Source organism: Nelusetta ayraudi, unplaced genomic scaffold (genome assembly GCF_046127955.1).
Source record: "Nelusetta ayraudi isolate G7.1 ecotype Tasmania unplaced genomic scaffold, CSIRO-AGI_Nayr_v1 ptg000005l, whole genome shotgun sequence".
NCBI lineage: Eukaryota > Metazoa > Chordata > Actinopteri > Tetraodontiformes > Monacanthidae > Nelusetta > Nelusetta ayraudi.
Genome location: NW_027466055.1, coordinates 6,183,245 through 6,206,338, shown reverse-complemented (window position 1 = coordinate 6,206,338; position 23,094 = coordinate 6,183,245). Strand labels below are relative to the sequence as shown.

The window sequence follows — 23,094 nt, the reverse complement described above, 5'->3', positions numbered from 1 at the left end:
GCCAGGACATGGAGGGTTTCATGATTTGAACCTTTCACAATTCAAATAGGAAAGATTTAGTGTCAAGTGGTGCTTTAGAAAACAGTGATTAACAGCAGGCTGGCCTTGACTGGGTGGAATGATTAGGGAAAAGTTGATTGTGTTGCTGTAATCATGCAGCCCGCCGGTGTGATTGCAATTATTTTTGGGCAGCTGAAGGGAAAGGGGCAACACAGTAAGGGGCAAAGCACGATGAAAGGTAAATGAACAGATATTCAGTGATATGCTTCCTTACTGCTAGAACCTCTTGATTCTTACAAACTGGACCTTTATTTTAGTCCATCTTTGGTCCATCAGGCTCTTTCTATTCTAAATCTTTAGTTATTTTCCACCAGTCAGTCCACAGCCTGATCACAATCGGGTCAATTTCATCACATGGGAAAATAAATATTACTACAGCCAAGTCTTTTCTTAATGCTCTAGCATGACACCATATTCATATTTACAGTAAATACAGAAACAACAATCTATAAATATTTGCTTTTGCTTGCCAATCTTGTTGTGTGAAAGCACCGTTAGTCTCATTGGACAAGTGAGGTCATCTTGGGTCACAAACAGTCTTAAAAGATCAGAAGTTGAGCATTCTCACATTTATTTAAAAGTAAAAACACATATAAACATGGACAAAGACTTTATTGAACTTGTAGATGTGAACACGTATTGTATATGAAATTAATGTATGAATCGTCACTGCAGCAAGGGAATCTTTTTGTGCTCTCCTCTCCACAAAGCCCTCTGCTGTGGGGGTCTGGGGCCTCAGAGTCCGGGGCCTCCAGCAAAAATGAGCTCCAGGGCAGCCTGGATGTCACCATCTGTGGCCTGCAGCGCCCTCAGCATCAGCTCCTCATCCTGGATCCCCATGTCCCTGAGCTGCTGCATCTGGGACTGCCAGCGGCCCTAGCAAAACAAAAGCGTCCTCTCTGAACACCGCTTTCAAACAAGCACATGCACCAGAGCTGGAAGAAGTCAATGTTTTTTTTTTAACAGAGTGCTGAAACTATATTTTAATGTTATTGGAAAAAAATAAATAAATACAAAAAAAACAGAAGGGTCAAGGTCCCTCTGTGGATTGAATGTTCAGGATCTAATCTGCGGCCTCACCTGCAGAGCGGACATGTTGGAGGCTTGCAGCGCTTGCTGCAGGGCCTGGCTGAAGAGATCATTACTGACTGGGGTCCCTGCAGGCATCGGAGCCGCATTGTTGGAGGAGTCTCCCTGAATCAAAGGCCCGAGAGGAAGGAAAAGAGGAACAACATGGCTCCACTGTGCAAACGCAGACACATTTGGCAGCGGAAATATGCTCCCGCCGTCTGTCCGTCAGACTCCACGATTCTCACCTGGCTGGACGTTGTAGGCGTGACCGCACTGCTGTCGGGAGTGCTGGCGAGAGCCAGAGCCGTCGCCAGCTCGCTCTGCGTGATCGGCCGAGGCCCCGCCGCCCCGCTGTGGCTCAGCGATATGGGCCGCATGCCCGCTGAGCCTCCCGCTCGGCTGGAGGGGCCCGCTGGGCTCCCCTGTTAACAAACATTCACACGCGGAGAAAGGACACTTTGAGCTCCTCCGTCGTCTCCGGGTCACCCACGCGCTCCGGCTGAGGGATCAAGCGGCGTGACTCACCGACTGGAAATCTTCCTCGTCGTCAGACATGCCCTCAAACATGAAGCCTCCTGCCGAAAGGAAAGTTTTTTTTTTTTTTCTTTTCTGAACATCCCTCTTAGAATGAAAGAAAAACAATAATTCAAAGCAGTGGGTGAAATAACCTCTCCGTGAACTCCCCAGAAATGAGCAAAGTCTATCTTTTACATCTTTTGCTTGCTCTACTTTAAAAAAAAAAAAAAAAGAGAAGAAGTGTGTGCTAAAATACTCAGTTCTGAACACAGCCATTTGGTGATGTCACAAAGGGCACTGAAACTTCAGTGGATAGGTCTCGCAGGTTAGTGTCAACGTCCCCAGCAAGGTGTTTGTTCTGGCCTAAGACACAACACTCGCAGCTACGCTGCTTCAGTGTTTCATGCTTTCCAAAAAAACATCAGTTTTAATAGGAGGCTGTTAACAGGAGGCTAAATATGTTTTTTTCTGAGATCTTAAAAGCTTTCTTGAAAATGACTCATGCAAGGCAGCTCTGTGGGAGTCTGGGGTGAATAATCAGAATGACTTAAATGGTGTTTAACAGCCTCTTTAGGCTGAGTGAGAGGAACACTTGCTTATTTCAAACTAGGGACCAAACAAACATTGTTGAAGTGTTATTAAATCTGGCAATGTCCATAATCGGGGCCTATTAAATACAGGACCAATAAAATGCATTGTAATAAGAAACAAATTATGTTTAAAGTGTGTTTATGGTCTCGTATATATGTATTAAAGAACCCTTTTGCCGGCTTATCGTTTCTATTATTAAAAGTCAATTTCCTTTTTCTGGTTCTGTACATTTGTGTAACAACGGCGCCATCTTCCTTGCCCACCTGGCATATCACTGTAGGAGCTGGCAGAGACGTTGCGAGAAGAGCTGCCGCTGGACTGCGAGGGCATACTGCCGGCCACGGAGTGCAGCACCAGGATGATGGCGTTGACGAGGGCTGGGTGAGAGCCGATCAACCTGCCACACAGAAACAAATGTGAATGTGAATGTGAGTCACTTTCCTCTGACACATCAACCAGCGTGCGATGTCAGACACAAGCTCACAACTCACATGTCCAGCATGTTGGGGTCTGTGAACTGCACAAACAGATCTTTGTCTTGGAGCACTCCTGTAAAGATACAAATGTATTTTTTGGAGGACATGGTCATTCATTCATTCATTCATTCATCTTCTATACCCGCTTATTCCTATTCAGGGTCACGGGGGTCTGCTGGAGCCTATCCCAGCTGTCTTCGGGCGAAGGCAGGGTGACACCCTGGACAAGTTGCCAGTTCATCGCCGGGCCACATAGAGACAAACAACCATTCACACTCACATGCACACCTACGGACAATTTAGAGTGTTCAATTGACCTCACATGCATGTTTTTGGAGTATGGGAGGAAGCCGGAGAACCCGGAGAGAACCCACGCAGACACAGGGAGAACATGCAAACTCCGGACATGGTCATGTATTTCCTAAATATGTATTTGCATCATGCAGAGATTAGCAGCGGCTGTACTATTTATTACTCCAGACGTGTCTTACCTAAAGCGACTGGATCTGACCTGAGCCCCGGAGTGGCCACAATGATCTGATCCAGGGACTCCTTGTTTGTCAGCATCTTATACACCTAAGTGAGAAAGGCAGAAAATCTCCCCTGTTTAGATGGAACTGATACTATTAGCTGGTCGGCCTCTGGTCAAAGTAGCCTAAGAGTCATACTTCAAAACAGAACCTTTGGAGGGAAAGACATCAGCGACTCACAAACAAATAAATTGCCTTTAGCTGAACTTCAATACTTCCTATATTTCCATGTACAGGCTTTATAACAGAGAACATTGCATTACATTCAGTTGCTGTGGTCTCTTATTGGCAGTTAGGTCATTGATTGTTTTGACAGCAGGTGAGATGTGCTTTGTCTCCAGCCATGTCATCACAAGTCAGTAGTCCAGACGAGTTTACCTGAGAGGTTAAGCTCACTACTAGTTCAGCTCATTAAACACAGATTCAGCTGTTCAGTTTTCAGTGGGATGATTGGCTTTATCGTGTAATATTGCAAATAAACAGGTGACTTTAATAGAAATGGGCACGCCGGCCGAGCGAGGAGAAGATCTGTGAATCATGTATGTCCCCAATAGTTCACTGTACCCTTTGCACTGAACGTGGTTGCTGTCTGAGCACCGGAGCCTCACGTTAGATGGCTTCATAGGATACAACTGGACGATCGGAACCCAATTTGTGAGATCTCTTTACACATCAGAATCAGACTGAGGTTAAAATACACTGGGTAAAAAAATAGCAATAATACAAGGAGCGTGTTGTCTTGCAGCTGTTTGGATCCTCTTCAAAAACGTGGCAAAATATGTCTGTGTCTCCTTTACTTACTGAATCTCTGTAAGCTGAATTGAGAGAGTGCAGAGCCGCGTGAAAGACCCGGAACTCCCTGGCTGCAGTTGCTCTGTTCACAGGCTCTAAAGTTTAGAAAACAAACTAACATATTCAGTTAAACTGCAGAGATGTTCGCAATTACAGTCGAGGAGCCCAACGGACCTGGGCTGCTCTCTGGCTCTGGCCAAGTCCTTTTCAGGATGTGTATGGTGGCTCCAGACTGGATCCCACAGGCATCCAGGGTCAGGTCATCTTTGAGTTTGCGCCCACAGTGCACCAGCTCTGATACGAGGACAAAGCAAGCAAACAAGTTTAGTGAGGGTGAATACATACTTCGGCACGAGCGCCATAGGTGCAGCGGACCTATCAGATCTGGGTCCGGGATGGAGTCCGGGAGCTGCGCCGCCACCAGTTGTTTTAAGGTAGCGACTCTGTATCCTCCGGGCGGAACATCACCGGGCATCATCTCCGGGAAGGTGAAGGTGGACTTGGGTTGGTCCACCAGCTTCAAAGACAGCTGCCAGTCCGTGGCCGACATCTCTACCTTATGGATCGAGGTGGGAGAAATACGTTTTAAAGGGACGCGCGCAAAGACAGTCTGCATAAGTAAACGACACAAACTCAACTTTCGGGGGGAAACTCAGAGAAAATCAGGAGGAGAATGGAGACGTAAACACTGCGACTGTGACTTTGGAAGGTACGTCGGCAAATGTGCTCAACTCGAATAAGACTATCGGTAGCTTAACCAGTCCCATTAATCCATTAGGCCAGTGTATACGAGGTTTAAACACTATTCACACAATAAAGTCACAAGTCACAATAAAAACAACATTGTTTTATTTGAAACAAATACTGCCCACTCACCATCATAGTGTTGATATACGATATACTTCCTGGTTTTAGTCACGTGGTCGCGCTACGTTCACCGCCCCTCGGACAAACGAGGAACTTCCATCGCCTTGATTTATATATTTACAACCAACGCATATCCCGTCGCAACCTCTGTTCAACAGTCTATACATCTCGCTACGAAATTAGCTTGTGTCGCTATCGTGGATTTGTGTGCTTCTAGCGTGTCATATTGTCCGTTCATTTTGACTGAGAAAAACCGCGTTCCCACTTTTTGTTGTAAGCAGTAAAAAGAAAAAAAAAAAAAAAGGTCTCAGGTTACGATGCATAGTTGCGTGTCGATTAAAATGTGCAATGTTCTCCCATCCATTCCAGTTATATTTCCGACACACGAACTTTTTTCTTTGTCCCAGCCACCTAGTGCGGTAAAGTGGAACAGGAACGAACGTCCCATTTTTCCTTTTACCGCGGTGACACGTTTACGGGACGTACGACATTCCCCGAGCGTACAGCGGTGAAACTGAGATTCCGGCTGGAATCTGAGCATCTACAACTGTAGCGTTGGCAAACAACAAAAGCAAAACCCGTATTTGATACACACGGTTGTCACGACTGATATGAGAAACTGGCGTATGTGTGTGTTCACAAACGGTTAACAGCGGGGTCGCCACACCGGTGGAGACTCTTTCCCCCCTCTGGATGACATCACTGCTGGACGGAGCAGCTAGGAGTGGTTTCTCTTGAAGAGAGAGAGAGAGAGAGAGAGAGAGAGAGAGAGAGAGAGAGAGAGAGAGAGAGAGAGAGAGAGACGTCCCAAATCAATGAAGCATACCCACACACTTAAAGGAGGAAAAGGGGCATCCCATAGCCTTTGTTCGCGGACTAATTTAGTCGCATTGACACTAGTTCTTTACGCCCGCCAGAGGAATGAACTGCCGCTGAAACACACCGCCGGCTGCGCAGACCGCCGCCGCCGCCACCGCTGGATGCTTTTGTGAATTTTAACTTTCGACCTCCCCAACATGGTAAGACAGACTTCAACGGAAATGTGCTCGAAAAGCACGAGCAAGAGCTAACAGTCACTCTTTCCCCCTCCTGTGGGAGCTCGCAAAGAGAGAAATGAATGTGAACTTTTGTCTGTGAAAACGAGCAACAGCTGTTGGAGGGGTGGGGTGGGGTGGACAGGGGAGCCGACTGGACCCCGGGCCGGGAGGGGAAGCTAGGGCACATAGTTGGCACTGCTGTCTGGCATGGCTGCTGCTGCTGCTGCTGTGTGTGTGTGTGTGTGTGTGTGTGTGTGTGTGTGTGTGTGTGTGTGTGTGTTTTAAGTTTTAAGACAGGACACAGAGGGCCGCTTCTCAGCAAGACAAGAATCCGAGGCACAGCGCCCTCATTTGGCAAACAGAGAGCACTGCGTTGCTTCCTTCATCAGCGTGCACTGCCACAAAGCTAGCACTGCTCTCTCAGATTTTGTGTTGAATTACAGGAATAGTGTTGTTAGTTTTGTTTGAGGCAAAACATAGTGTATTTGACAGTCTTTCCAACTCTGTGTCAGTGTTTGGTATATAAGTGCTGTCAGCCTTCTCCCATCTGCTCCAAACTGAAAACACAACACTTAGCGCTTGCTAGCAGAGGCAGATGATTGAATATTTTAAAGAAGGCTCACAAGAGAAAGTATTTGCAAGCGCTATGCCGTAGAAAGTTTGGTATGGTTTATCTATCTATCTATCTATCTATCTATCTATCTATCTATCTATCTATCTATCTATCTATCTGAAACAGTTGGTAGAGTGACCGAGTGAACCCCCCTCCCGCCCTTAACTTGCATAGTCTTTCCTTTTCGGCCCCATCTTATTAATTAATGATCAGTCAGGTGAAGAATTTCAGTCATTCGAACAGCAGCACTGTGTGAGATTCAATCCAGGCCTCTGTATAATTGTATCTTTAGACACAATCAGAACTGGCTATGCAATGTTTGTTTTTTATTATAACAGAGTTGCTGTCAGACTGTTACTGTCCTTGTACCTTTATACCTCACACATCACTGAGATCTCACGTTGCCATCAGATCAGGCTCTATTCCGTCCGATTTAACAACCCCGCTTTTGTCAGACCAAATGGAGGGAATGTGTTTTGGCGGTGACTTTGTCCTTCACCCACCGTGTTTCTCCTTATTTCTTTCATTTTCTTTTCCAAGGACCCATTTCCAGGTCTTCTTCCATCCCGTAGTGCTGCAAAAAGGTTAACAACGCGGAAAACTCTATGGACCTCAGGAAAACATCATATTTAGCCCTCTGTTTAGAGCGTTCTACTAAAACTGATGCTCTGTTGGCAAAATACCACTTCCACCTAACGATTGATTTCTGGTGTTTTTCTTTGTGTGTCGAGCTAAGCGCCAGTTTGCCCACACAAGGTCTTTCCACTTGCAGTTATTGTATCTGAGATACATTTGCTTTTACACTTTACCTGATTGTAGTTATTACTCTGTCGCCTGTTGGAAGTGGTCGGGCAGATTCATGGTTGCAGACACTCATTTCTGCTCTACCCAACTACAATCACGTTACGAATAATAACAATAATGCCAGGCGTAAGAGACTCCTGACAGTTTCAGTAATTATGAAAAATGTTTCGACAGCAGGTGCAACTTCTATAAAACTCCCGAGTCATAAAACTCTCTTGGGGTTTTATGGCACAGTATTTCCTCCAATTCAATGAACTAAGGTGTAATTAATGGATTCATTGACTTGACTATTGCAAGCAAAGAAAATTCCCCGGATGAGGTGAGCGCAGCCAACCCCTAACAGAGTTTGCTAATTTCCTGTTACCGCCATATGGATTTGATAGGCTCACTTCATCTTATGATGCAGTCGTTGGTGTTGAAAATGTTGCAATAATGATGAGGGGCTGAATGGTCCCCAATGGTCTGAGCGACTTGGTTATGATGCCAGCCATATGCCAGGGAGACATTCGGCCCCTTAAGGTCAGTCATTTTCATTGTTGTTTCTGGCCTTGCTGTCCCGACAAAAGAGCAAAGAAGCAGTAAAAAGAGACAAATGGCGCCGGCATCGCGGTCCGAGAAATCTTAATAGTGCGAAGCGATTCAATAGTGATCAGGGAAAAGCTGGGAGATCCAAAGTTTTTAAATTTATTTTTTATTTTTTAATGTTGCAGAAACATTTGTGTTTTCCTTGACTTTACTAGGGGGAGCTTAATAACCCCTTGAATTGTGTCGGAGTGAATTGAGTCTATGATTATAGCGCCAAGGCAGAAGAACTTCTGGATGTGAACACTGCGTCAGTCTTGGCCATTTCTTCAGTGGTGGTCGTCTTAGTGTTGCTTTGCGTCGTGATTTAGCAGCAACTAATTGTAATAACGTATATAAAAAAAACAATGTTAATGTTAATTTCTGGTATTTCATGTCCCACACAACAGCTATTTATGTTTAGTATTTTTTTCTGACTAAAAACATATATGTTTTTAAATAATTTATGTATCTTTTGTATTTTACATCCAGTCCACCGGGCCTCTAAAGCCTGCTGTTACCAGTTGCACTGCCACTAGTCGTTAAAATACTTGCATTATAAGTAACACAGCTTCTTTCTGATATTTTCCTGACTTTCTCATTGCGGCACGACACTCCACGGGTTTTGACCCTAAAGTTTGTGTGTTTGTGCCTCGTGACATTGAACTAAATCATTAAATCTGAATTATTAAAGGAAGCACAAAAAGATTAAGGCGATCCCATGCTGGCTCGGGGTCAGTTTAGTGCTTGACTCACAAAGCAACAAACCCTTTGAAGGCCTCCTGCTGTCTGCACACCACTGAGACTCAGACGGTGGTTTGGTGTGTTGGCACTTTTTAAGCTCATGCTGCCTTAAACTGACATCCAACCCTTTTGGAAACGATGGCTTTGATTTTGTCTGGTCTTCTCTTTATCGAATACCTTTTCCCTGAACAGAGAAAAAAAAAAAAAAAACTGTGCGTGGTGAAGGACTTTTTACTTTCAGCACTGCAGAGTTGACTTTCTGTTTTCTTTTCTTTTTATTTCTTCTTAATGAATGTAAAATTTCCTTCTCTTTGCGCTGCTTTTTGTTAATTGTAATTAAGTAAATTTCCCCAATGTGGGATTAATAATGGTGTTCTATTCTATTCTAGTGTATTCTATTCTATTCTATTTTTAACTTAAACCTGAAATTCATAAATAATACAATAACAAAAAATAGTTAGCTCGGCTAGCTCGCACAATAAACATTTAAGTTCATGTACACTACCGGTCAAAAGTTTGGACACACTCTATGAATTTAATCATTTCATAAAAAGCATATTTAAAGTTATTTAACATGTTTTTATTTGCTGGATGATTACGTTTTTCTTGCTCATGTGTTTGATGTGTTCAGTATCTATCTGCAGTGTAGAAAGTTGTATAGATAAATATAATAATGATGATAATAATAATAATAATAATAATAATAATAATGATAATAATAATAATAGTATGTATATCTTTGGTATCACACCTCCCAGATGTTTTATACCGAGCATTTTCGCAGTGATGATAAAAATAAATAAATAAATAATCACGTGCGCTTTCTCAAGGGGTTAACACTTCAACTTCAAGTCGCCCCTCTTGAGTCGCTCGCCAACTCGCTAATGCCTGTTAAAGGTCGAAGCAGCCGGCAAGCGAGTGTGCAGTTGTGGAAACTTGTGATGAAGCTGCACTTTCTGCCCACATCCTCTCTGCTGAAGCCATAACGTGGACAGATGGAAAAGGTTTGGGCACTGATGAGGAGGAGCTGTAGGTGGCAGCAGTGCTGACAGGATGGTTGCTAACAGGGCCCTGGGTGTCTCTTACCCTCTTTCGTCCCATCAAATGTCCATCCCACATGTATAATCCAAAGGTGATTCACGTTGTAATTATGAAGTCGCGCGGAATTTTCAGCCCGGCAATTGCAGGGTTTCACTTGTGTCGACGAGGGGGAGTTTTTCGCCGCGCCTCAGCGTTTGAAGATGCGAGGAAGCCGCAGTCGTTCCCTGTAAACTTTGCGTAACTCGGCAACTGCTGGAAAACACAAAAGAAATCAAAACGACAACACCGGCACGCACATGCAAACATTGTAACATCAGGAGCCTGTCTGTCACAGACTCAACAGTAATAGGAATTTTAAGTGAAGTTTTTTTAAGTCGAGTTAAGAAAAGAAGAATTGTGAGACAGAAAATGTTTATTTGCTAGCGTACCAGCGATGTTTAGGCCACAACTCTGTTAAGTTCTTAAGTTCTTTCTTTCTTACTATTGGATGCTTCTAAATGTTACTCCCTGCACCTTGAATGTGTCACTGTCTGGCTCGTGGACCAACCAAAGATGACCATGCAATGTAAACGGAGCCATTGCTTTAATTCAGGCTTACCCCGACATACTTGTACACCAAACAGGATTCCAGTTACATTTGTGGTCATTTTGGGGTCATTCAGACCCTAAAACTCAACTTGTGTTTTCAGTTGGGGTCAGCCAATCTGACAGTAGATCACAAAAAGCCTGAAGATGGTCATCTGTGTGAGATAAATATCACACATATCTTTGAATAAATCCACTGTGGAACACACTGAAGAAGCAAACAAACAAACAAACAAACAAAAACACATGAGAAGAACATCATCACATACATTTCTCCATTTATCATTTGCCTCCTGAAAAAGAGGAACAGAGCATCATGAGCAAGTGAGCGTGGAGAAGCAAACGGGAAGCTCACCATGTGTCACTTCCGTGCGTGCTGAGAGATATTGGCACAGGAAGCAATTTATTGACTGGAAACCAAACAATTTGCTCACTGCTGCTTTTTCTCACATCGCTCTCCGCTTTCCTCGGCTGTCATTCTGTTTCCCTTCATGAAAAACCACCGACAAACTCGGTGATCCGCACGCAGTTTTAACACGATGGCCCCCGCGGTAGTTGTGCCGTCATCCAAATCACAGTTGACTCTGATCAAACTATGGTGTTTTAATCATAACTTTAAAAAAGTAAAGCTGTGTTTACACTTTTAAAACTCCTTATCTTTATTTTGTGGCTGCTCCGTCTCCTCTACACAATTGCACACAGTGCACCCTTTGGTGTTAACCCATCTCCAGCATTTTGTCTTTCTTGTTGCTCTCATCATCATAGAGGCAGGAGACTATAAACATGGACGCTGCCAAAAGAAGATAAGAAGCGTCATACTCGTCCTTTACTGTCTGAGTTAGAAAACAGGCTGATCGCCGAGCCGTGAAAGGAAATATTTTTTAGGACAAACGTGTTTTTTCTTTCACCGTATCTGTTTAATGTTGACCTCTCCCGGCCTCTCCGGGTGCGCAGACCTCATGAATATTTCATGCGTGGCCGACGGGGATTTGTTCTTGTCTCTCCTCGCGGCGGCCACTTTTCAGAGCCTTTAGCCAGTCAGAAGTGAGGGAAATGACTCTGCTCTTTCCTGTCAAGAGTGGAAATCCCCGTTTGTCATCAAAGCTCCCCTCCCTGTGGAGGAGAGAAGAATGAATGAGGCAGGGGAAAAAATAAGACTTAAACAGTCACCTCCAGAAGAACCTAGACACCCCCCCCCCCACCCCCCGAGATTGGTCAATTTTTTTTTTGGACCTTTTTTTAAGAGTCTCCGTCTCGTCTCGGACTCTGGGGCATTTTTACTCTGTCTTGTCTCCGGCAGGGTGGACTTGTGATTTTTGATCAAGACTGGTCCAGACTCAGCCAGCACGACAGTGACAGATAATAACAGAAAAGAATCCAGCTGCTGCTTTGTTTCTTTGATATTTAAAGCCTTGGTCCCGTCTCGATCTCGATCCTCTCTAGTCTTGATAATGTCTTGGTCTCAGTTGGTGCAGTCTTGACGACAGCACAACCTCAGCGTGCTTTAGTGGATGAAATATGTTGGGATTGCCCTCTAAATTCCTTCATCTAATCTAGTAAATTAAAAATAAATACAGAAAGTAACACTCCTTTCTCTGTGTGTGTGTGTGTGTGTGTGTGTGTGTGTGTGTGTGTGTGTGTGTGTGTGTTTACTTTATACACTCAGCCTCCTTACAGGTTCTCTGTTTCCCCCCTGCAGCACAGCGCCTGAAGAAGTTGACCTGCTGTTTATGATCCACTTGAGACGACCATGCTGCCCGTCCTGCTGCTGCTCACAGTGCTGGCAGCCCAAGCCACGGGTGAGTGTCGCCCCCTTTCTGCACCTTGTCGTAAAAGCGGAATGCTCCGCAGTAGAAGCCTCCATTCCTATCATTTAGCGAGGCCGTTTGTGTAAAACCGGCATTCCGCCAAGTGTGCGCAGTCACGAGGTAAATCAAACCCAAGCATATTTTTTCGGGCCGGTTTAAAAACTCTCAGGAATGCTATAAATATATATATGTGTGTATGTGTATGTGAGTTGCTTGCAAAATTAAAAAACAAAGAAAGAAAAAGAAAGAGGCCGTACTGACCTTTTCCAGACAAATGGGGATTATTGCTTCAGGATCGACTGAGGCCCGGACCAAAAAGTGCTAGAATCGCAGTTTGTCCGTGGTGAATCACAGAGCATAGGAGTGTGGAAGTCATATTTATAGGGGAGGGGAAGCAGGTTTGTGGCTGATGTTGCAATCGAGGATTCATAACTCACCCGCTCCGGGTTCTGACTTGAGGAAGGAGGGAAAACACCCGTCATCATAAAAGCAGGCAGGAGCGGCTTGTGCAGGCGAAAGACAAAGTCTCCAGACGCAGATGAAATAAAGCAGGGAATTGAGGCCGTTGGGCGCGGCGTGTATTTTCAAACGCAGCGACTTTTCTCCCTTTCGGTTTTACGCGGCTGTCACAATTAAGCGCGTCTGGGAATTAGAGGTATTGCTGCGGCTGAATGTCATTACGCTTAATAAAAAAAACGATGTTACCTCTTGTGTGCAGTTTAAAACATCATTCATTCACCTCCTATACCTGCTTCTCCTGCACTCAGGCTCACAGGAAGCAGGGTAAGGAGGTCCTGGGGGTGCCGGAGCCTCTCCCGGCTGTCTTCAGGCGAAGGCGGGTTTAAACCCCGGACAGGCGGGTGGGCAGTTTATTAGAGGGCCACATAAAGAAAGACAAACGACCATTCGCCATTGCGCCCACACCTACGGACAATTTAGAGTTCCCAGTTGACCACACGTGCACGACTGTGGGAGGAAGCCCGAGTGCTGGGAGAGCTGGGAGTTCTACACGCAGGCACTGGGAGAACATAAGACCGGACTCTACGGCAATCAATGAGATAAATGATGCGATTGCACCATTTTCTGCTTTTCCAGTCTTGTGTAGATACGTCACCTCTCCTAGTTTTAAAATACCATCCATTTTCAATACCCGCTTCGTCCTGGGCTGAGGGTCACGGGGGTCTGCTGGAGCCAATCACAGCTGTCATATTGCGAGGGCAGGGTTCACCCTGGACAAGTCGCCAGTTCATCGCAGGGCCACATAGAGACAAACAACCATTCGCACTCGCATACACACCTACGGACAATTTAGAGTTCCCATTTCACCTCACATGCATGTTTTTGGACTGTGGGAGGAAGCTGGAGAACCCGGAGACACAAGGAGAACATGCAAACTCCATTCAGAAAGGCCCCAAGGCCCAGAATCGAACCTGCGACCTTCTTGCTGTGAGGTGACAGTGCGAACTGCTGCACCGCCATGTCCCCTTGTTTTAAAATACCTAAAGAACCCAATTGAAAAAGCTGCATTTAAGGAAATTTTGCCGGCTAGGAGCATGTGAAAATGGCTGCCCCTGTTGAAAATCACAGCTATTTTTTCCTATGGCAATTTACATGCATTCTGGTGAAAAGACGGCTTGAGTCATGGAACCTCCTCCTGTGAAATTGACGTTGAACAATGTTCATTGTCTGTGTAGAAACAGGTGGAGACGGGAAAATCAACGTTCTTGCCCTGAGATCTTTTGTCTCTGGCAACACGGTGGTTTAAATATAGCCGGTTTTCCGCCTTCCCAGCCGTCTGGTCGAGCTCGCACAACCTCCTGCTGGCCATCGGTGGCACATTTCTATAGTGTCTCAGTGGACCCTGAGTGTCTTCAGTGGTTCATTAGGGGCCTATTGTCTCCCAGCTACAAATGAGCCCACGGCCCGCTCATTATTGGCTGTGCGGCATCCACTGCCTGACTGGCTCCTCACACCGGGAGGGAAGAGGAGGAGGTGTCGGAGGCTGATGGAGTTCTTTAAGTCTTTGGTAATGGGCTGGTGTGATTCTGCTCCTCTGTGCTAACTGGAGCACTAAGTGAATTAGTTGGAGCCTTGTTTGGTGCTACGGAGCGTGTCTCTCCGACACACTGGGATGAAAACTTCCCCTTTATCTCTTTCACTTATTAGAATTGCTTTTTTGTATTCTTTCTTTGTTGTTTTTATTCAATGCAGCGAGCTTTGTTTGCCACCTCGTGAATGCAGAGGTGTTTTACAAACCCATTTCCCCTCTCTGTCCATTCTGTGACTTGTGCAAGGTGTCACCCTGCTTTTTCCCTATGACAGCTGGGATAGGCTGCTGATTTCAGGAAGAAGTGCATATTGAAAATGGATGGATGGATGGATGGATGGATGGATGGATGGATGTCCATTCTGTCCACCAAAGAGCCTCCGACAGGACGCACAGCACGACTGTAAATGTTCAAAACGAGTGTGCCGCATCACTAGGGGGCGATATACAATCAGCCAGATTAGCTTGTTGTTAGTCTGTCTGCGCTCCTAAACTAGAAGGCAGCTGACCAAGAGTTAGTCACCAAACTTAAGAATAGCTGTTAAATATCAAAGGACAGAATGTCAAAAGATGTCTCGTGGCACATTGAGAGATCCTTCCTAACATGGCAACACTCTGTACACATTAATGGTTATGAGGAGTATGAAGAGCCAAGGTGAGCAAAACAACAGGCCAATAAGGAGAAGTCAACTAATCAGTTGGTCGACCTATTTGTCTTTTTATATCATAAATGTTCATTGAAGCGCAGTCATATTTTTTTTCCCCACAGTTGTTATTAAGATATTATTGCATTTTATCAAATACAGAAATGCTAAAACATCATATTAGCTATCAGCCGGCCTTTCAGCACATCGTCTGCCATCAGTCAAAGACAAATCCATACCAGCGGCCACGACCGGTTCTGGTGCACCTTCCCCTCACTGGGAAGTGTTCTAAAAAGTCTCAGTTTGTGGCCCAAAGCTTTCATTTTTCTGTTGAGGACAAAACATATAAATCAAAAGTACATATGTCTGTGTGGTGTGGTTTGCCTGTGAGGACATGAGTGGGGTGTCCCCCTGGTTCCTCGCTGGGATCACTGGCTGCAGTCTCACATGCTCGACCCCGTCATTGCACCGCAAGCGGGCGTATCAGCGGACAAGAAAACGCCGCTGTGTTTCCTGCCAGCACACTTCCCTCAACGCGAGCAACATTATTTGCAGAAGGGGAAAAACAAAACAAAACGGAACAAAACACAAGGACAGAGAATGACAGCGCTGCCGTCCCGAGGCAGTAACGCTGTCTCCGCGGCCTCCAGCTGCATCCTGACTCAGTACTTGGATGATGGATCATTCTCCCCGATGTTACTCATTCAGCATTGCACAGCTGTCGTGTCTCAGGCACCACGAAGGATACCCTTTACAAACAGGGCTTTGTGTTTTGTTTTTGGTGTTTCTGTGGCTTTAGTGAGGCTCGAGTACAGAGGAAATGGTGACTTTAACCACAGACGCGCCCATCAAACTCGGGACCCGTATGGACCCATTTTCACTCCAAGAGTTTTCCTCCTCTTGTCCATTGAGCTGCAGACAATAGCAGCATTGTCATCTTCTGTCATCTGCCTTGTGTGTGGCCATGGGCAGGTCGTCTGAAAGTCTTGTAAATACTACAGTGAAGAGCTCACCTCAGTTAACATATACCATATATAACATATACACTACCAGTCAAATGTTTGGACACACCTGGTTCTTCTTTATCTTTCCTACTTTCTACACTGTAGATACAAACCGAAGACGTCAAATATATGACAAAGATATGTGGATTAATGTGGCAAAAGAAAAAAATGTTAAATAGCGAAATGTGTTATGTATGTATGTATGTATTTATGTATATATGTATGTATATATGTATGTACATATGTATATATATATATATGCATACATGTATTATATGACGGGTGGCTATTCTAGATCATCTAATATAAAACTTGTTTGAGTTATTTCTCACTTTTTCTTGAATACATATTCTGTTTGTGTTCATTCAAAGTTTTGATGCCTTGGGTGACAATCGACAATGTAAATAGTCATGAAAATAAAAGAAGAAAACATTCAATCAGAAGTATATGTCCAAACTTTTGACTGGTAGTGTAATTGGGAATTATTGTCGTCACAAAAACAGGATGGATGTCAATGGAAAGACAAAACTTAAAGATATTTCGAAGGGATCAATGGCTCACGGTTTGGTTGGAGTTTGTTGAATGATCCCAAAAACTAAGACTTTGTCCCTTTCATGTGTTCTTCCGCTTTCATGGCTATAGCCTTTTCATCTGTTTTTTGTTTGTTTTGTTTTTGTTTCAATAATCTTTCTGAGCTTTAATGCTCTCATCAAAGGACTTGCTGCTGAGCCGATCGGTGGCCCATTCTCAGGCTGATCACTGAAACTGCGGGGGTGTGCGAGCCACATTAGTTCTAATCACAACAGGGGTGTCTATAAGCAGCTCTGTGCCAGGTGGCGTCCAGTTCCATCGCGCTCCACCCCCTCCCGGAACTAGCCCACACCTTTGAGCTCAGCAGGAGTCCCTTCATTAAATTCTCGGGTGTGTATTGGACCGATACCATTCACCAAGATTTCCAACATGGCACAGCACAGAGAGGCGTTTTAACACAAATTGAAAGAAAAACAAAACACATCGGAGTGAGCTGCAGTTGTGCTGCCTCAACTATGCATTACTTCTACTAAAAATATTCACGGACGGTGTTTACGCGAATAACCGATGTGTCCCACCCACAGCCCCCCCCCCCCCCCCCCCCACACACACACACACACACACACGCACACACACACACTCAGCACAGGAGGTTTCCTTGATACAGACATCACTAAAAAAAAACAAAAAACCCCAGCACCCGCATGTGGTCTCAGATAACAATGCCACCCACCATCGTTAGTGGTGAACTTGCCCTGCCATGGAGGGAAGATGCAGGCTCCGCGTGTGGCAGGAGCCAGTGGGGCAGCAGCGGCGGATCTGAGCATGTTGAGAATGTCTGACCCTCGGCTGGCCGATGAGTCTGAGATCGAGCCCATTGTGTTTGTGTGTGTGTGTGTGTGTGGGGCAGTCAGGCTGCTTTCCCGGGCCGGCTTCAGGCTGCCACATGCAGCAGCGTCGGCCAGTTAGTTAATCGTCCGTGTTCGCGCTCTTTGCTCGGTTAGCGCAGCGACTTCGCTGCCAATTCCTCGGCCCCTTCGCAGTCAACGAGATCTGCATCGGGTGGCGGGCGCAGAAGGGTTGGTATCGCGCGAATGCCCGGAGCCGAAAGCGGACTGGGTAGCGGGGGAGGGCCTGTAAGGAAACCTCAAAATTAGTTAACACCATCGGCTAGAATTACCCTGCACTGTAGCGTTGTTAGCCCGGCGTTAAAGCGGGTCAGCGACGCATGTTAATCGCCCACTCGCGTCTCCGCTGCACTTTTTAAAGGTTTTTTAAAGGTCCGCTGACTATGAATGTCCTCCTCCTGTCCTCCCTCTCTCTCCCCACAGCAATTGATTCTGCAGCGGAGGGGACACTAGGGGGTGCGGAGGGGGTGGGCCTGTGCAGAAATTCAATTTAGGGTTATTACCCCATATCAGTGATGTTCTTGTTAATTTGATTGCGTCCACTGAAGTATCCTTTTAAAAACAATCGAGGGCAAGCTCAACAGAGATTGGTTTCGCCGCAGTGCATGCAAAATGACCCCGAGACTGGGGCCGGGGCTGAGCCGGGCCAGGCCGGGCTGGGCCAGGACAGGACCCCCCCCCCCCCACCGCCTTCCGCCTCAACTCAAACCCACTCCTCCTAGCTGCTCTTCACTCGCAACGTCCCCATTGAAACGTCGTATTACTCAACAAGCGCCTCATGATTATTTCAACAAGTCCTAAAAATGCTGCCTCGTGGGGTTGTTCAAAAATTGATGCGGATGAAATGCAGAGATTGCACTCGTGGAAGAGGTGGGGGGGTGTATGAGGGCGGGGGGGGGGGAGCCCGGAGCCATATGTGTCTCTGCTGTGCAGGCCCGTGATGAATGGCGCGCTGCAGACGCCGATCTGTGCTTGGAAAGCATCGCGGGTGGCAAGGAGGCACGACCGGCTCCAGGGGGCGGTGGTGGCGGTGGTGATGGTGGTGGGGTGTCGTCACCCAGCCCTAGTGGCGAGGCGATGTGGCGGCTCTGTCACGGAGACGGGCTGACCCCGGGTTAACCTCGCGTCGCCCCCGGCGCGTGAAGCCGTGATTCAGCAGAGGACGTGCGCCGATGATTTCATTTGATACGACAGCAGATGTGGGAGCACCTGCTTCAACCCGGGGAGGGATCAGAAGGAGGAGCCCGCGCACTCGTCCCGGCTCCTCCGCCGTTCTTCTCAAAGTAGCTGCGCTTCTTCCCGGATCTGACTCCTTGACCCCTCCCGCGGTGCCGTTACACCCCCTCCGCCCCCTCCAGTCCTCCCGTCACCCGCCCCTCACCCCCGCACCTCCAGCACCCTCCAGGCTTCATGCTCATCACAAGCTCCCTGTCTGTCATCCCCGTAAGCCAGAAGCTTGGCCCTTATCTGCTCCCTGTTCTTCAGCCCGGGACTATTATCTGACTGCCAGAGCCCATTAACAGGTTATTGACGGGATATGAGATGGCGTACGCCTGTGCACAAAGCAGGTCGCTCACAACAGACGAGGAGATGGCGGGGGCGGGGGGGGGTGAGAGCAGAAATATGGTGGGAGGATGGGGGGGGGGGGTGGCAAACACACAACACAATACAACACAGAGTCCCATCTTGATTTATGTTGCCGCTGAAAATAAGCAAGTCGCAGTCGTTGTCGCTCCCATCTGCCATCACCTGCACGTCACTCTGAGTGAGTGAGTGAGGACGCTGTGCTGTCGTGTGTGTCTGTGTGTGTGTGTGTGTGTGTGTGTGTGAGGGAGGGAGGGTGGGTGAGGGGGACAGAGATAATGCTCAGCCTTTAAAAGTGAAAAGTGAACCCCCCCCCCGGTCCCCTTTACAACATGCGCCGCTTCAAGTCGCGCCTTATCTCGTCCCGATTTCGCCCCCCCCCTGACAGGTCATTGGACAAAACCCCGCTGCAGACACGGACCCCTCCTCGGCCGGCTAATTTTCAATCAGATCATGGCTGCTCCGTGCACGCTTTCATCTTCCTTTTAATGTTCTCTGCATGCCATTCCCCCCCCCCCACACACTTCTTTTGGATGGACATCTGCTCCTAACAGCCTAAAATCAAAAGACACCCCCCCCCCTCCCCGCCCCCGGACATTTACAGGGACTGACTATATCATAAGAATTATTGGTAAGACAGGGCTCACACATCCTTTGAGGAAAATCTTTTGATGTTTGGGGGTTGCAAAATTTCCAGAAGGAAAGCGCGTGTGTGGGGGGGCGCTGCAGTTGTCTGAAAGAACAGCGGGGGGCACTGTTGTAAAGGCTTATTCCTCACACGCAGCTCGTCTTGCTGGCAGGAGTTGCAGTCTGTTAGTGTTGCACCTGTTTGCTTTGTTGTGTCAATATTACCCTCTCCTGTGCTGCCGCTGCTCGATTTTTCTTATTTGTCGAAATTGTATGAGCACCACCTCCCTTGTCAAATGTTTCTGCACGACTCCCCTCCCCCCCCCAAAAAAAAAAAAAAAAACGTGGACTCGCTGTGTTTGGTGAACGGCTCACGAAGCTCTTTGTTTGCCTCGGAACTGCGGCGGTACTCTCCTCCGCTCTCGCTACGTATGTCGAAAGGCAATTTGTGTGTGCGGTGGATTTTGGATCACGGCTGTACCGGCTAGAACAGACATGAGCGTCAGAGTGGCCTCTGTAAAGTATCGCCCACTTGAACAGAGAAGTCTACGCTATGTTTGGGGAGGTAGTTGGACAAGCTGTTCTCGGTTTAGAACAGCGAGGAGGTCATGGACTCGATGCCGACTTTGTGTGTGGAGCTTGTGTGTTCTCTGTGTGTGCCTGTGTGAGGTTCTCCCCAGGTGACGGCTTCCTCCTACAGTCCGAAGACATGAGCATTCGGTTGACTGGCAACTGTGGATTGTCTGTCCGTGCAAGTGGTGTGCGTGTGTGTGTGTGTGGGGGGGTGTGTGTGGGTGTTTGTGTGTGTTGCGATGAACTGGTGATCCTAAGACAACTGGGATAGACTCCTGCACCACCACAGCGCTGAGTGCAAGACAGGTGTTAGATGGATGGATGGGATGGGTAAATGGATGGATGGATGGATGGGATGGATGGATGGATGGATGGATGGGATGATAGGATGGGGATGGATGGATGGATGGATGGGATGAGTGGATGGATGGATGATGGAGGGATGATGGATGATGGGATGGACGGATGGATGGGATGAATGGATTCTGAAGGGATACTGGATGATGAAGGGATGGATGTTGAAGGGATGGATGGGATGAATGGATGTTGAAGGGATGGATGGACAGATGGATAGATGGATGGATGGATGGATGGATGGATATATGGTTGCTCTCCTATTACACTGTCTTAGTCATTGCCATGTCAAATTGCTGACATTGACAGAAGATATTCATGCTTCAAGACTCTGACAATAAGACCTCGCAGCCACAGTCCCTCTCCACCATCCTGCTCTCCAAGCGTCACACGTCTCAGATGGTTTGACCGAGATGTCTCTTGCCAGGCTACTGGTTGGTACATTGTGCTTCAGTGCGGACGACTCTCACTCAGATCACAGGCCCACAGTTGCAATCGAATAGAGGTCAGTATGCGGAGGATATTGGCTGAAACTATTTATCAGACTAATCCAAAAACAATTCGGAGCACGTATGAGTGATTTAAACCTTTAAATATCTTCCACAGTGTGTGTTGAAAACAGAGGGTCTAGGTATCATTATCTTGTACCGCAGGTGTTCTGTAATCTCCCTTTTCTTGGTTGTGCTCATGATTACCTGGCTGCTCCACTGTACACCACTGTATTGGAGTACAAGCATTTTTTTTTCTTTCTTGCTCTTTGGCTCTTTGTATATGAATCTGGGTCGAAGGCTACAACTACCTGGCAGTGTTAGTGTCATAGAGGCACAGCCTAAAGTCAAATGGTGCTCCTCACTTTTTTTGCATCTCGTAATGAACATTGGATTTTAGCAACAATCGTTTAACATTTATTTTGAAAACAGACTAACCTGTATGACGGGCTTTGTTTCTGGTCTGCAGGGGGTAAATTCAGGCTTAATTTATTTTCCTGCAAAATCAGGTTGGCATTACACACAAGCGGCCTCCCTGTCTGTAGATGAAAATTGACGATGATCAAAAGATTTTTTTATACTTCTGAGGAGGTTTGCTCCATTTGGTTGGTTTGAATATCAATCTCACACTCATTTGCATGTTTAAAATGTGAGTGAACCACGAGTAAATGAATATTGCTCTTCAGAGCGCAGAGAAAAGCAGGTATGATGTGAGAAGCCCGTCATGTATTTGCAGGGGTTTGTGTTCATGGGTCACTTCTTCATAATGCTTGTCTGATCTTTGAGTCTCCGAGTGGGGGTTTCCGAGCCGCCGCGCTGTTGCATGCAAGTGTTGAATGTTCAACTGTAGGGACGACACCCCGGCACCTGGTGCTGCATTTTGTTGCTCCACTGGCCTTCGGTGACGAGCAACGAAGGGCTAAACGGACGCACATCACCTTACGGCACACAGCTCTTAATGAGTCGCACCGTGCAACTTATTTTTAGCTCGTTAAATACCTATTTCGAGCTCAATTTCTTTTCTTTTCATTTTTAAAATATTCCCCAATTAGTCCTGATTATCTCATGAATGAATTAGTCCTGTTTATCTCATAAAGATGTAGGCAGTGGCAGCGAACCACATGAGTTCAACCCAGAATACAAATAGAAATCTGCGCAAGTGCTCAGCGATCGTCTTTCCAGGCCGATCATTTTTGTTTTCTTCGCTTCTCTCAATAGCTGCGTTTCCATTACCGCTAGAATTGCGCAAAACCTAAATATCGCATAAAAAAAAAAACTGGTGTTGGAAACACTTAAACTTCGAAAAAACTCTCAAATATCACTAAAAGGTGTAGATGTAGAGATGTATCGCAAAAGTGTCATGGAAACGCTTTTTTTTCCTTTGCATTTACACGTCACAGAACGTGACGTACGGGAGTCACGTGACCAGCTACAAGTAATAAAAGAGAAAGATATAACATCCGTTGTTGACAGCAAACAAATGTAAACACACAAAAGCAAGCACCGCACGTTTTTACGAGTTTTACGGCCTATGCGCTTCGCACCATTCAATGGAAACGCCTCCAAATCGCAATTGTACTTTGTCGAAATTTTAGAAATCGCGAAAAAACTGCAATGGAAACGCAGCTGATGAAAGTCCAGCTATGTTTATCACCCGCAAGAGTGAATAAGTTGATATAAATCAAAGCAGCTTCTCATCTGACCGGTTCCACCACTTCCTTGCTGTCCCTGACATCCGCTGCTACTACGCTGCTCCAACGGGACCGAAGCAAGAAACACCTTCCACGCCCACGCAGGCCGCACCCATTTAGCACGCGCTCGCGTGCACGTGCGCCGGATGACGCGGAGACAGACGGCGGTGGTTTGCTGGCCGCTGCGTTAAAATTCACCCACAGCGTTGCTCTCGCTGTGCAAGCGCCCCTCCCTCGCTCATCTCCTGCCTGCCCCTCGCCCCGCTCTGCCACCGTCTCACGCTCCGCAGCGTCGGCCAGCCGCCTCCGATAATCACCCGGCTGGAGCCGATCCCGCGGCCCGTTGGCTGCGAGAAGAGACGCCTCGGTCGTGGCGAGGAGGACGGAGGAAGTGCGCAGATCAATCACGCTTCTTCTGCCGCCGTCCCTGCGCCACGCCGCTAAGTAGAGCCTGTTGCTAACACTCGCAAAGCTGTAATGAGTTTTCTCCCCCCCCCCCCTCCTCTTTCATGGCAGTGAAAGTGCCTTTCTCTGTCTCGCAGGCACT

At 46.8% G+C, this 23,094-nt stretch overlaps 2 protein-coding genes and 1 long non-coding RNA gene across 6 annotated transcripts in view; 1 reads left to right on the top strand and 2 right to left on the bottom strand.

Annotated features, from left to right (window-relative positions):
- Positions 1 to 616: 616 nt before the first annotated feature.
- LOC142905072 (ubiquitin-like protein 7) lies at positions 617 to 5,068 on the bottom strand. Its single transcript, XM_076051572.1, has 11 exons — positions 4,913 to 5,068; positions 4,412 to 4,592; positions 4,211 to 4,330; positions 4,046 to 4,131; positions 3,206 to 3,290; positions 2,730 to 2,787; positions 2,502 to 2,635; positions 1,657 to 1,706; positions 1,377 to 1,553; positions 1,141 to 1,254; positions 617 to 936 (listed from the first exon to the last, which is right to left on the bottom strand). The coding sequence occupies exons 1-11, from the start codon at positions 4,916 to 4,918 to the stop codon at positions 796 to 798; spliced, it is 1,152 nt and encodes a 383-aa protein (XP_075907687.1). The 5' UTR covers positions 4,919 to 5,068; the 3' UTR covers positions 617 to 795.
- cd276 (CD276 molecule) overlaps positions 4,579 to 23,094 on the top strand; it is a 72,682-nt gene continuing 54,166 nt past the window's right edge. For 3 of the 4 annotated variants that reach the window (XR_012929500.1, XR_012929499.1, XM_076051595.1), the window contains exons 1-2: positions 5,694 to 5,922; positions 11,988 to 12,087. Coding sequence is in view for 2 of the 4 variants with exons in the window: in XM_076051595.1 (XP_075907710.1) it covers positions 12,039 to 12,087 (49 nt within the window). In the remaining 2 variants the exon portion in view is untranslated. Of the gene's footprint in view, positions 4,746 to 5,693; positions 5,923 to 11,987; positions 12,088 to 23,094 lie in introns of those variants that run through there. The other variant, XM_076051602.1, reaches the window with a different exon arrangement.
- Positions 8,033 to 10,173, bottom strand: LOC142902021 (uncharacterized). Its single transcript, XR_012929029.1, has 2 exons — positions 9,749 to 10,173; positions 8,033 to 8,846 (listed from the first exon to the last, which is right to left on the bottom strand). It is a non-coding gene; the product is annotated as an uncharacterized LOC142902021 (long non-coding RNA).